Source organism: Spea bombifrons, chromosome 6 (assembly GCF_027358695.1).
Source record: "Spea bombifrons isolate aSpeBom1 chromosome 6, aSpeBom1.2.pri, whole genome shotgun sequence".
Classification (NCBI taxonomy): Eukaryota; Metazoa; Chordata; class Amphibia; order Anura; family Pelobatidae; genus Spea; species Spea bombifrons.
In genome coordinates this window covers 6,125,138-6,139,914 of record NC_071092.1, presented here as the reverse complement: position 1 = coordinate 6,139,914, position 14,777 = coordinate 6,125,138, and the positions used below count along the sequence as shown (strand labels likewise).

Below are 14,777 nucleotides of genomic sequence, written 5' to 3'. Positions count from 1 at the left end.
CGGCGCGCCTGCCATTTAAAGGGCAAGGAAGCGCCGCCCACGCTGACCTCATAATCTGGCGCCAGCACATGTGCGCGCTCTGGGTGCATGCGCCTGGGGACAGGGGAAGCAGAGATAGCATCGTTCTAAAGCCAGTAAATGAGTTCGGTTCCCTGATCGCTGGGGGAAAATGGGAATTTCTGCCCTGTCAACGATGCCTGTCACTACCTGCATTGATTAAAGGGCCCCAAAGCCCCTATTTATATGCCAACACTCCCTGCTTTCTTTACACGGAACCTGTATACATGCAGTGTGTGTGTGTGTGTGTGTGTGTGTGTGTGTGTGTGTGTGTGTGTGTGTGTGTGTGTGTGTGTGTGTGTGTGTGTGTGTGTGTGTGTGTGTGTGTGTGTGTGTGTGTGTGTGTGTGTGTGTGTGTGTGTGTGTGTGTGTGTGTGTGTGTGTGTGTGTGTGTGTGTGTGTGTGTGTGTGTGTGTGTGTGTGTGTGTGTGTGTGTGTGTGTGTATATATGTGTCACCATGTTATTGATCATAAACTGCTAAGGGAGGCATAGCAACATCTTAATGCGTTTTCCAGAGTTAGGCATATTGATTAAAAGAAACTCACTCTAAACGTCAATAGTAAGGAACTCGAAATGCAACTTTACTATTCTCTATACTTGATTTATATTTATCATATGAACCTGATGACTTAATCAGAACTGTAAAAACAAATAATATGCTTAACTTTTACTTCCTCGGTTAAATATAACGTGATTTATAATTATCACAGCACAATCTTTCACTGGTTGACATATTTTAATATGGGGCAATGATCTCACCTGAAAACTCTGCCTCCCCAAAAAATCTACACCTTCCTCATACTAAAAGCCAGACAGGGAATCGCAGAAACATTTTCCAATAACATGCCTGGAAAAAGAGATTCAAAAATGATTTGTCTAAAAAAGGGTAAATTTGTAATATTTTTTTCCAAAATTCTCTTAACGCGCTTGCTGTTTCTCCATAGGTAATACATTACCTCATTTCTTATGGTTTCTAGTGAGTTAGCTTTTTATAAGTCAGTTCTCCTTATCTCCAGTTGTCTGATAGAAGGCTAGATACATTTGTCTGCGCTTGTCAAGTAGTTGAGAATGATCCACTCTATGGAGTCTGTTCACTGGCATTAAAACAATAAAATAGTTCTCATTTAAACCTGTTTTTAGCTCATAGTGTGAAACATTATAAACTAACATGATTAATGTTTACCGTCAGAGACTTGCTGTCCCCTTCCTGAACTCCTGCAGGAAGGGGGCAAACACTAGGGGCACAAAAAACATCTACAATAATTCGTAAAGTACACTAAATAGAATATTCCACGAGTGAAACAAAACATGTTCTGATATATAATAATGTCAAAATAAAAATGTTAAAATTAGGGTATACAAAAGGAGATCAAGGATTTCGAAACTATGTTAATACAGACCTATCACCCCAGCTGAATGGATGACAGGTCTGTTTAAGTATAATCGGATAGAAATTGCACTACTTTGTGCACAGAACAAATATTTTTTTTCTGCTTTTCTGGGAGCGCATGATCGGTGCAGATTCACTAATGCGATACAGCTAGAAAAAAAAAATATAATTTTAGCTAAAGTCATCAAAATATATCAAATCGACTTGGGTTAAAAATGTATTGTATGGATAAGCTGCTTTTTGTCTCTGAAATAGTTTATATCTGTGTGCCAACACAATGCAGACTCGAACACAAAGCTTTAGATGGCTAAATCTATCAGTATATTTGGAAGCCCAAGAAACTGGATATTTTTTGCTCTGTGGAAATAAAAAATAAACCCAAAGTTGTGCCATTATTATTCAGGTAATATTAAATGTGTTATTAAAGGGTTGTCGTATTTTTTTAAAATTGTTGCAAGTGTCCCTGAGACAGGTCTGCACAACCAGTGCTTTTTGTCTTCTTCTTAATACCCAACTAAACGCTTAAAAATTGGTTACGAGCCTGAAATAAAAACACCATTCTCGCATGTTAAAAAGACGTGCTTGTCATTCTTAATAAAACAAGGAGCATAAGAACAATGGCGAAATATTGAGATATGTGCAGCAGATACACAAGTTTATATTACAGGATATTTACATAGGCTCACATGTCCGCAGTTTAAGGCCTTGACATCTGGGCCACAAAAGAAAACAAAATGCGATATTCAGGTTAACGTGAATCATTGTTTCTGAAACATGTCTATATATTTATATATATATATATATGTAACTGTATAAAACTAGGGAACTGGTAACGAAAAACAGAAGAAAACTTTGTATATATGGTAGCCAAAGAAATGGATAGTTCCCTTCATAGTAAGTCCATTCAATGTTCCTTCAAAGCATATGGAGTCTGCCCAAAAGCTTCTTACTTGTGAAATGTTTCTACCTGCCCCCTACGCTTAAAGAATTTAAAAAAGGTCTTCAAGTACCAATTTAGTCTTATAATCTGGAACTCCAAAATCTTTGAATAACTTTTTTTTTTTTTTTTAAGATGCACATTATGGTTGTTTTTCTCTTATACTTTATTTTAAACATAAGAAGCCTAAAAGGGGCTCCATAACTACACCAATAATAATAATTATAATAAAATAAAAAAAAAGGTAGGCATCTTCTTTAGTGTAAAAGTCTGTACAGGATTCCTTTTACATATCACACGTGGCTGGAAATAATTTAGTGCATGTTGCTGGCACTTGCAACCACAATGGCTTCTTGGATTTCTCGGATGATCAGAATTCGGGTCAACATCTGTTCCATTTGCTCTCTGCTGATTGGTTGAGTAGAGTACCAGATTGGGCTGTTAGGGGCTACCACGGGCTCTGGGGTTAAGTAAAATGTGTCGTTTCGACCTTTCACACTCTGCGGGCTGAAAAGAAAAAACGAAAATGTAAGGCATTGCTATAAGTAGATGTGCTGCAGCCAGACGCTTTGTGTATTTTACGTTTATTTATTAAATCCAGAAATTTAGGACCGGATAGCGAATTGTCTGTGCAGGTCTGGCAACCAAAAGCATTGGTTTTAATCAGAAACACTCAAGCATTTTCTGGAGATTTTGTTTGTTCTGACAATATTGGATCCTAATATAGTATACCGAAGTGAAGGAGCTGAAACACAACTCTCCTATGAATTCTCTTTGCAAAGTAAACTACGGAATACCTTACGTACCATTTGAAGAGGTAGAAATCATAGAGTTTAATGGGACATCTCAATGGATTTTCCGGGTTCTCAGTCTGTTCTGCATACATATCATCTGTGACTGGAATACCTGAAAGATTTGAGGATGACCAAGTCAAAGGAGACATAGTAGGTCCGTTTACAGATACTTATATAATATTATATATTGCTAGGTGGCCATATATTTATATATCTAATTCACCTAAAATCTTCATCCTTCCAACATTAAAAATCTACCACTAACGTCCTGTGTATTCTTGGTGGTTTTTTACACTTACAGTGCTGTAAAATGCCTGGCTTTCTGAAAGCTAAACGTAATTACACATACAGAGACAAGCAATTTCTTGGGAGGAAGGACTGGTGGAAAGCAAAGGGATAAATAACCTCAACTAAACTTTGAGAAGCCAGGCTCACATTGCTCTCAGAATTTGTCCTACCCTGCATAGAAATAGAAACGTTTGGTCGAGAATTCCTATTATCTTTTATTTTTATAGCGCCAACAGTTTACGCAGCGCTTAATACAATACATATATTTACTTGGAAGTAACTTTAAAGAACACAGACTGGTGATACCATTCTCAGCAATTTGCTTTGTTTCAGGGTTTATTATTTGCACCATGAAAAAAAAACATATATATCACTGGAAACCGAACAAATGGCACCATTTGGAATGGTCCGTTTCTTGAACTCCAGAACATCGTAGGAATACATACCTTTCTGCTGCCCTCCTTGAGAAATGCCAAGTGCTTTCAGGTACCGGATACTCGTGCTCTTATCTTTTGGGTTGGAAGGATTCTTTTTTGTTTGCCTTAGTACTTTAGAAAAGGCTAATTTCATGTGCTGGTCGACTGTCTTTAACAAAAAATACCTGTTGGGGCAAACCAATATTACGACAGCTTGTTTGCTGGGTGCATGTAATAGCTTTAATAGTTTAAAAGGCTTAGTAAATGTCATACATAAAGCATTGTCATTCTACATTTTTAATTATGAGCAACTTACTTTGTGTTAAAAAACATAAGTGTCGTGAGTAGTGTTGCAGGAGAGTGTGCCCCAAGCTGCTTGCACTCCCAGAGCATCTCTTCAGTTACATGACTGGGGATAACGTATCCTGAAAACAAACGCACATACAAGTTTGAATACCACCACGAGCCCCCAGGAACTCCACATTACAAGATTAGTGTCAGAATATTATAATATATATATATTTTTTTTTTTTATTGGGCTGGATTTCGTAATACCTTTTGAAGCAGTATGCTGAAGTATATTTTGGATGCTATGTAAATACATTAAATATATACCTGTTAATTATTGGAGTTTTCATTTTCCGCCTATACTGTTATATTTATGCTTACCAAGAGACGTAACTCGTGGCTGAAAGTTCTTGAGAACTACGTGAAGCCACTCCGAGAACTTCATGTAGTACGTGTCTGAGAATATGTCATCGACTCTTCCGTTCTCAAAAAGGTACTAAAACATAAAGGAAGATTGTGTATATATGTTTGCAACAGTAAGACATTCAATGTAACATTCCTGGTAAGGAGTAACTCTGTTTTAAAACAGTGAGTATCAAAAAGCATGATTGACAAACTCAGAGTTATAATTGACTTCTATATTGTAAGCAGGGCCATTTTTACCTGATATATTGTGTTGTCTTAGTCTGTCAATTCTAGTTTAGTTAAACTATTTTGAATCTGTACACAATTTCAAGTTTCTACATCATTGCGCAGAATGAAATACAATTGTAAGATCCATGCAAAATGTATGTTTTCTCACCTTTTGAATGCAAAGAAAAATATAATAAAGTATGTCTGGATCATACAGTTCCCCTTCTGAATTCCGACATTCCTTCGTCATGAGACACAATCCATAATTTAATTCAGCAACTGCGGAGGATATCAGATCCTCCTGAAACCGCAGCAACTGACGCCCTGAAACGATAATATTTCCAAGTATAAAGATTGAGATAATTCCCCTCTCAGCTATAATTGACTGCTGCACCCTGATACGGGGACTAACATATCTTAATTTCTACCCAGTGATATATATGTTTTTTTTCCCATGAGTTACTGATGGTATTGTTTATTAAGGGAAATAATCATACTTCCTATGGGTGCTAATCTGTTGTGAGAATCTTTTTCCAGCTCTGCATTCTTGGTCTGTGCCCAGTTCTTCCACACCTCAAGCCCCTCTTCTGGTTTCAAGGTATTGGGAAGCATTATTTCGGGGGAAGGTTGGGGTTGCTGCTCAACCTCTGTAACCTGAACTGCTTGAGCCTGCGAAGACAGAAAACCAAATACATATAATTTGTGACTCATTACCAGAGAGATATTATTGCTCTTAAAATATTGCCTGAACTGCATCATAGTCTGGACAACTAATGCTGACCTAGAAAGTATTTTCAACATTTCCCAAATCCCAAACTGGAATGTTTCTGTATGAGTAGAGGTGGATTAATTACCATGTCTGAGTCTAATGTGACTAATCAGTAGAGATATCCCTAAAACCATGAGGTACACAGAAGACTGAAGTTTGGGAAATACTGCACTATTGAGGTTCAACTGGATATTCTAAAATGTAGCTGCTCTTATACTTTGCTTATCGTGCATAATTAGAAAAGGTAACAAATACACAAACTGTAGTTGAATCAAGGAACACACTTTGGAGAACCGTTACCAATTAATCTGACTATAATAATCTATAATCTCCCGATAATATAGTGTAAGGGTCAGAAAACCTCATATCTCAGTCATCAAACTATCAAAAGGCACTTGGATTAAAGCCTGTACTAAAAGAATAATTACATGTGGTTATTAATACACGCAAGATATTGTTGCTGGACACATTTGTGTGAAAATTAGGAGCCAGACGGGCAAATCTGAGAGCCATCTTGATGTTTTTTTACGTGCCAGGAAGAGATCAATATAAAATGGCACAAAAAGTTAGGAGCCAGTCCTAAAAATCTGAGAGCCACGGATTCATGTCTCCTGGCATTTGTCTTAATTTTTAACTGAATTTGAACATAAGGAAATTACTAAATTAACCATCTTAAAATATATATATATATATATATATATATATATATAGTAATTAGTACCCAGCATGCCACCTCGTAATCAGGGCAGGGCGAGCTAAAGACATGATGACATGCATCTTAGCTCGCACCTCCGGGCATCTATTTTTCCAAGCCCTATATCTGCATAAAATAATAAAGAAAATTCACAAAGGAGAATTACAAAGAACAGATTCAGCCATGTTTATTTGAATATTGGTGAGGGTACCCAAAACAATGGGTTTTTTGAGGGCATTCTAAAATCTACACTATTAGGAGCACATTTAAGCAGTCATCCAACCGCGCTACATTTTCATGGCGTTCCCTATACTTATTTGTCTGTTGCTGGTGGCAAAGTCCCCTATGCACCTTCAACATACCCCCAACATTTCAGGTGACTAAACCGCAACACCTCTGTTGCGGCGCTGGGCGCACTTACATTACCCTTTGCGATGTAGTGAGCCAACGCCATGATACATACTGTGGCGCTCCTTTTCTCTACATTGCGAAGTGGCAATGTGAGCTACAATCAAGGTCTGTGCTGCAACAGCATATCAGCTTATATTAATCAGTAGGACATGAGGCATGCTCCAAGACACAAATGCTGTTACACAGCATGGATGTCATTTGTCAATAACACATCATTGCAACCTGGCTTGAATTATTAAACACTGTGCCAAATTGTTTATTTAAGTAAGCCCAAGGTTTTCCTGAAGATTGTGGAAGCTGAAGTTCTGAAAAAGTGAAGAGCTATAGGTTTTCTGCCTTGCCACAGGCAGTGATTTTTGCAACACATCCAATCGTACCCAGAGTGATGTGTTTTGTCACATGTGCACAGAATCAAGGCCAAGAGCAGAAGGCAACACAAAGCAGCCTCAATGTAGTTCGGTGTTCACTCTTACAGTACAGGCGTTGCTGGAATACAAGGATCCACAACTGCAGAGCTTAAAGAATTTTATATAGCCATGATTCCTAATGTTTTGTGCTATTTTATATTGCTCTTGGTGGGTATAACTTGCCCTCAGACCTAAAAACATCAAGCTGGCTCACAGATTTCTGTCTGGCTCCTAACTTCTACAGCCCAAGCATGCACAGCCAGTTTAACAACCGACATCTCTCTCATGTGACAGGTTACCTGCAACTGCTGCTGATGTTGCTGCTGCTGAACTTGCTCATGTAGTGTTGCCTGCTGCTGCGGGTCCCATATGTGGACAGTCTGTGCTGTATTCTGGTAGGCCCCGGCCACAGCCTGTACTGCCACTGGAATGTGAATATTCCCATTCATGAACTGGGCAGGGAACAGGGAGTTTGCCAAAGTCTGAACCGCCTCCTCATGAGCGTTTTTGGCCATTTTGTCTTTGTCATCCTCTAACTTTACAGCTGCCACAGTGGTGGGAGAGCCGGTTACATGGACGGCATTGTAAGCCTCTTGAGGGATAGCGATGTGGGTGATGTTCTGCTGTTGCAGATCACTGCGGGCATTAGCAGAATAAACCGGGATGGTCCATGTCTCTCCTGTTGGGCTTGTAATGGTCCCAGCAGCACCATAAAGGTGAGCACTGTCCACAGTCAGCAAGTCTGGCCTCAGGGACACATAACTTTGCTGCTGCCCCTGGGGAATAGCCAGGACAGCAGCAACTGGTTGGCCTGATATTGCATATGACAAAGTGATGGGCATGTCCACTTTACGTTTCTTAACCGGTTGGAGGACGCTGGAGGAGCTGGATCGACGTTCTCCTTCCCTCGGGGAGCCCTGCTGGGTAGGTGGGGGTGACAGTGCTCCTGTTGCAGATATCTGTAAGCCGCTGCCAACGGACTGTGATGCAACCAGTTGTGCCTGGATCTGCTGGTGCTGGATATGTTCATCCTGGATGTCGGAAGCCTGGATCTGCTGGCCAGCCTGAACATGCTGCACTTGGATCTGTAACTGGGAGTTAGAAAGTTGCTGAGAGGGGCTGGGGGTCTGCAGGGACTGAGTCTGTAGTGACTGCGCCGATTGTGGGGTTTGCGACTGTGCAGAGCCCTGGATCGGTACTTGAACTTGGATCGACTGATCATTAGATGTATGAACACTGAGCTGTGGAGAAAGCTGCTGGGGAGACTGTTGTACCTGCACAAAACAAAGCAGCACTTAATAGAATACAGAGCAGATATTTACATCCAGCATTCTGACGCTACCTAGATCTAAAACTCTAAAAACAAAAGCTAAATTCTATTGTGTTTAAAGAGGAAACAAAATCCCTTTTTGGTGTCACTGCCACAAGACACTGAAAAACTAAGTACAACAGAAGCGGAAATTTCCGAAAAGGAGAAGAAAGAAGAAGGGAAAAAAAAGAAGGACAGACAGAACTGGTAATGCTATTAAACACTGAGGACCGACAACAGCAACTCCCCCAGACCAGTAACTTGCTGCAATATTTTCCAAACCTGAAAACGCGTCAGGAATAAACAAGCCCTGTTCCAGGTCACAAAATTAGAATATTTATTCATTAAGAAATTAAGGACCGAAACACATTAATGTTAATTTGTATTCTGTCTCGTAAAATGATGAAGCAATTCCTCATTAGGATCTCAAGTTACAGTTCTCGGGCTTCAATGACACACGTAATGTCTGTCTTCATTTGTACTTTTTTTAACATTTTTACGATTACTGTAATTTGAGCTTTATGATATGTTTTCCAGACCCTTTTATGCCACTGAGCAAATTTGCAGGTTTTCATTATTTTGAACCACATATTGTTATGACAAAAAAAAACACAATTAACTGCCACTAAATGTATTTAAACAGGATAGTCAACTCTCATCCCCCACCACCTAATTTTAAACATGGACAAGTAACTATAAGCTGCATTTATTTCTAGGTTTCACCCGACATGTATCTCTAAGTGACTCAATAAAATCTGTTATGATTATAGTATTTAAGGTCTGTTTCCTTCCTGATGTCACAGATTCAATCCAACCACAAAATGTAATTGTAATGAGGACATACCACACAGTACACTTGTCTAAAGGCTGAGATATTTACTTCAGGTAAGGATATAGTTTTGGGATCTACGGGGAACCCTCCTGGCTCCACAGAAGGCTGGACCGCGAAAGCCCCCGTCAGAAAGCTAAACCACAGGCCACCCCTAAAATGAAACCCTGAAAAGAATTAGCCTCAGAAACATGGCCAGACTGATCAATGTTTTTCAGAGAGAAAGAAATACCCCATGGGCATAGAAGGAAAATGCCCACCGACCCTTTATGAAATTTATATAAATACTTATATCCCAACAAATGGGGGAATATATAACATGTAACATATAACATGCTAATTTAGCATATAAAGCAATTTATGTCTACAAACCCCCATTTTCAACTGGTCATGATTATAAACAGTATTCTTATTTTCATCTTTTTGGGAGCGACCCACATTTGTTTGGGTATACATCAGCACTTCTAGTCTGTACAGGGGAAACTAACCAACAAATCTTCTGAAATACCAGAGTCCTGGGACCCCTCAGGGGAGAGGCTGATTCGATTCAGTTGAGGGCAAGTGCTGAGAGGATTCCAAGGCCTTGTAAGTGCTTCAAGAATCTGAAAGCGACAATGGAAACTCAGCCACTAACATCTCTACTGCATTGAACTAAACAAAAATAAAACTTTTGGGCATACTAAAATATTCTCACAGAAGTTTGGTGTAAATGTAAGCCCAAGCTCCCTCCGATGAGTAAAAAAAAAAGGGGCCACGGCTCTGTGTATTATGCCATTGCGTTACGGAAGTTAAAAAAAAAAATTTAAAAAAAATCACCGTGCCTTAGCTCATGAAAAAACTATGTTGAAAGTCAAGTGGAAAAATATCATACAGTTCCAACCACAGTCTCCAGGCTGTTTCCATTTCTGTAATGTTTCAGAGAAGCTGATGTATCATCAATTATTTTGTTATTTTAAGTAATAAATAAACAAATAGAAAAAAATAAATTTGACGTCAGCTATACCACTGCTAGCGATGCTGAAGGTGGTCAAATGGAAGCCCTGTGCAGATATAAGCCCTTTGTACCCGACACAGGACCTTACTGTGGTTTAAGTAAGAAGAGGGAAAACTGTGCCGGGTAAAAGCCATGCGCAAGTCAGACCTTTAAGATGGTTTTGTGGGCAGCATCCTCTGCATTATATCAATACAGATAGTACTGGGCAGTGCACATCAGACAGTAATTATCATATTGCTCTGATTTCACTCTATAAACACGAAGGATGGTCAGCTGTACCTGCTGCTGTTGCTGCTGGATCTGCTGCTCCTGCTGTGCCTGCTGCTGCTGCACACTTGAAGTAACCGGACAGGCTAGTTCCAGCAAGGACCCCGCCACTTCAGTGCTGTCTGTATAAATGCAGTTACCCCCCTGCTGATAGACCATAGTCGTGGTGGGAGGCTGATGGAATTCTTGCAACGCATCAGGGCCCTTGGAAGCCAAGGAGTCCAGGAATTCCTTCATCCTGTGCTGGGGAACCGTCCGCGCCTTCATCCGGACATATTCTTCGAACGAAATGGTGTTCTCTAGAGAATTATTCATAGCGTAAAATCTGTACAGAAGAAGGAGATGGGATTTCATGACTGAGATCCTCAATTAACAAATTATCAGATTTCTTAACGAATGACAGCGACATGCAGAGGAAATTACACATAGAACTCTATATACAGTATGACAATTTCTGGAAACAACATGTCTCTCTAAAACTATGCATAGAACCAGGACGCTATTATTTGGTACTAGCGTGGTTATAAATATCTTAATTTTCCAAGGCAAGAGGGAAAAAATAAAAAATTATAAAAATCAGCAATCAGAGATTCTACAGCTAAAATTTGTCAACCAAAATGTAGGGAATTATGTTAACTATAATAATATAATGTAGCTATAATGTTTGTTAAGCAATTATGTGTTTCAAGAATGAGATGTAGCTTAATGCCAGTGTGTTCACAGGTCAGACGAGGTTATGTAGTGTCACAGATAAAAAAACAAAACCGATTTAATGTGAACGTTAAGACAATGTATCTGTACTGAATGATATCTGCTGGTTTATGAACGGGTTAACGGTTTGTCAGGGACAGCCCGTGGCCTCCTGCTGAACCCGGGGCTCCCTCCTTGTCAGGGAATCCCTTGCCTCAGAGGCGTCTGAGCTCTCAGGAGCGAGGCTGGAGCGCAGGGCCGTTACTACAATGGAGGCTCGTGCACAAAACAGCAGGAAAGGAGGGGGGACCGAGAGCAGCCATGAACACACGGGATACACCAGGTACGGGGCAGATCACGGAATAACTGCATGTGAACAACATGCCAACAACTGCACGCCACCTCCTGCTTCAGGTGATGCTTTTGGCACATGTTCCAATACACAATACATTAGCCATGGAATCCAACACAAATATGAATTGATTTATAGAGCGCCATCATATCCCACAGCGCTGTAAGACAGGTAAAGAGGACATAAACAGGGTATAACATGATCATTTTATGAAAAGCTAGAGGGGCCTGCTGAAGGAGCTTACAAACTAGAAGGAATTACACATGAATCTGGCGCATTTAATGTATTCATAGTGTGTATTTTAGTGTAACCTGTATACAGAGTGTGTTACTAATGCATTTAGTAAATAATAGACTGGGGACATAAACAATAAAGCAGTGGAAGTTCACTGCCTGGAGCAAATTATACAGGTGTATATAAATGTAATATTACACACACATATATATTATATATATATACACACACACACACACAGAATGTACAGACACACAAAATATTAAGTCTTAATACATAAAATACAACTCATGTATAAAGAGATATATATATATATGACACACAATGAGCGGCGCGGAGCTGTCACTGACATGTCACGGATCTGTCAGCTCTTATCTCGGTCTGATGCGCGCTCCCGCTAAACCATTTCTTTCTCTCATTTACCTCAGGGCCCTTCCCACTACCGCGGGAGCGCGCTCGCGGGAAACACAGCACTACATGCGGCGGCGGCAGCGCGCGCCCCCCCCCCTACCCCAGTCACGTGAACTCGTGGCCTCTGAGAAAGGGGAAACACGTTTCTTAATACATCTTTGTACAAATATATGTAAAAAAAAAAAAAACCTACCCCGTGAACGCGCCTCACCCTGGTGACAGCGCAACCCGCATATGGTGGAAGAGACGCCTCCCACCAAACCACAGGGCCAGGAGTCAACCCCCCCACCCACAAAAAATGAAAGAAACATCGGGGGCGCGCTGCAAGTGACGTGTCGCGGACAGGTAAATGTCGCGCTTTCCCGCTTTTTCAATAAAGCGGAGTGGGGCGGAGGCGCGCGCGCGCTCCCCGTCCCTGTCAGGAGGGAGAGGGCCGGAACGCGCACGGGACTGATATTTAAGGGTAATCTCGCTCTCTCCATAAACTACTGGGTAGCCCCCGGTTTCTGTGTCCTGTTCTAAGGGCTGCGGCCTCGCCTGCATCACTCACCCCGTGCTGGCGCTGATGCCGCTGCTCCGCCCGCTCGTCGCCCGCAGGCAAGCTCTCCCCGGTTCGGCCTTGCCGTTTCCTCCGCCACCTCAAACCACGAAAGCCGGATCCTACCGATCTAACTCCGTGTCCGGCCTCGGCTTCCTTGGAGACTTCCTGTTTTCTCTGTATTAACGATTCTTCCTTTTTTTCCTGGATAGATTATTTTCGCCTCACAGCTCCCTGGGCGCCATCTTACATTCAGACACCGTCAGCCAATCGCGGCCCCGTTGCCCAGACTCGCGAGAACCCGTCTGCCAAATCCCGCGAGGCTTGGGGCGGCCCCTGGGTCCACTTAAAGGGGACACACAGCAGTGAGCTGGGCTTCCACTGGAAGGAGGGGGCCGCTCGGGCCTCTATAGCATTTCCTTTATGATCATGTTGTGTGTCCTGAAGCTTAAATCATACATTCTGGTCACGTTTGGGGGTCTCTGATGTTTAGGGGAGCCGCAGTTTGTAATGTACACAACATTTTGCCTATACATTTCCCTAGCCTATGTATAGGCAAACAGCTCCCTGAAAACCTTTACTTCTATGCTATCGTTGTGCTCTTATAGAGCGCCGACATAGTCTGTAGCGCTGGGGACAAGGCAAAGAACATTAAAACTGACAACGTACATAATCATCAATAACATGTAACCCATGGAAGACGTACCAATGAAGAGGGCCCTGTTCTTGGGAGCTTACAATCTATTAAACACCCCAGATATGGCTTTTCTAATAAAACAGAATCTTTGGGGCAAGAAATCATTTGACGCAGATCTATAGGTTAATGTTAATTGATTTTGTCCCCGATTTCACTATTACGGATGCCGCTGCAAGTAAAGGACCACTTTAGTACATCCAATTTGAACCTGTTGCCATAGCAACTTAAGGCTAGCTCAAAAAAATAAAAAAACACTCAGACATTTAAAAATATACCGTCAATGCAATGTTTATGAAGTCATTGGATCTATGGTTGGGGTGAGCTATGGTTATAATGCGAGGCGGGTATAAATCCTGTGTTCTTGTAAATTACTCCGCTGTGGCCCCAAGTGTGCTTCTAATATACAGCTGCTTACGGGGGGCCGGCGTCCAGCCCAGAGCCCCACCTGGCGGCCAGTACAGAGCTTGCGTTGTGAAATGCGTCGGCGACCAGCCTTCCAGAGCAGAATGATGGCGGAGGCTGGCGAAGGTAACTAAACGCGTGAGGTTAATATGAGTTTAAAGGGTTATAGTGCGCTCCGGGATAAAGCTGCAACAAACTCAGTTGTATATTTTATTTATCTTACAATACGGCGTGTGACAGATCACCCCCCTGGCCACAATTTAATCAGTATATCGCTCTCCTCTCTCCCTCCTATTTCTGTTTCCTCTCTATCCACTGCAAAGCATGTGACTGCCTTTAACCCCTTCAAGTCTTGTGCAATCTGTAAAATAGAAGAAGAAGGGACGTGGCCATTTGGGGCTGTGGGCCTGATTCTGAATTGTACCACCCCTGGTTTTGCCCCAAAGACTGGCATACAGTGAAATACCCCCCCTGCCCAGCAATCTGCACTCCCTTGGCACCCACAGACAGCAGGGACAGGGCAGCTTTAACACATCCATGTGCTGCTTTACTACCTCCCACTAGACACAGCAACACTTCTTCTTAAGGTGGCCCCGAGCATGTGGCTGTACCCAGCGCTGCTGGCAGGGGCTGTCCACCTTAAATATAAAGTGGGTCAGGATGATCGCCACGTTGATGAAGGTGTGTGTCACATAAGGAGTCCTCTCACCCTGGAGCTGTGTGATTGTGCGAGGCTGGCACAGAACTCCTCCCGTTCCACCTTAAACACAGACTTGAGTAGCTGGTAAGTCAGAGATCACTTGCTGTGTTTGTATACAATGGGGAAAAATGTGCTGCACTTTAAAGCTACAGAGCCAGGATTTCCCAGTGACCTCCCAGCACCCAGGCTGATCAGAGCGTGGGCAGGAAATGGTTACTGCAGACTGAGCACTTAACTCTTCCAGTGCCGAAGGCCTGAGCTATAGGATC

At 41.8% G+C, this 14,777-nt stretch overlaps 1 protein-coding gene across 2 annotated transcripts; it reads right to left on the bottom strand.

Moving 5' to 3' along the window:
- Positions 1-2,012: 2,012 nt before the first annotated feature.
- Positions 2,013-13,031, bottom strand: QRICH1 (glutamine rich 1). Of its 2 annotated transcripts, XM_053469386.1 has the most exons (11): positions 12,722-13,031; positions 10,497-10,809; positions 9,712-9,825; positions 7,385-8,359; positions 5,302-5,473; positions 4,974-5,128; positions 4,553-4,667; positions 4,200-4,308; positions 3,914-4,068; positions 3,192-3,291; positions 2,013-2,892 (listed from the first exon to the last, which is right to left on the bottom strand). In XM_053469386.1, the coding sequence occupies exons 2-11, from the start codon at positions 10,797-10,799 to the stop codon at positions 2,700-2,702; spliced, it is 2,391 nt and encodes a 796-aa protein (XP_053325361.1). In that variant the 5' UTR covers positions 10,800-10,809; positions 12,722-13,031; the 3' UTR covers positions 2,013-2,699. The 2 variants fall into 2 exon arrangements, with proteins under 2 accessions (XP_053325361.1, XP_053325362.1); XM_053469387.1 differs by lacking the exon at positions 9,712-9,825 and having other exon boundaries at positions 12,722-13,030.
- Positions 13,032-14,777: the final 1,746 nt, after the last annotated feature.

Bases quoted from the DNA above. Each gene is read 5' to 3' on its own strand.
- QRICH1 (XM_053469386.1), bottom strand. From the start codon at position 10,799: ATGAATAATTCTCTAGAGAACACCATTTCGTTCGAAGAATATGTCCGG. The intron at 4,069-4,199 runs GTAAGTTGCTCA...TTGCCCCAACAG, and splicing joins CTTATGTTTTTTAACACAAA to GTATTTTTTGTTAAAGACAG. The intron at 3,292-3,913 runs GTATGTATTCCT...CAAATCTTTCAG, and splicing joins TCAAGGAGGGCAGCAGAAAG to GTATTCCAGTCACAGATGAT.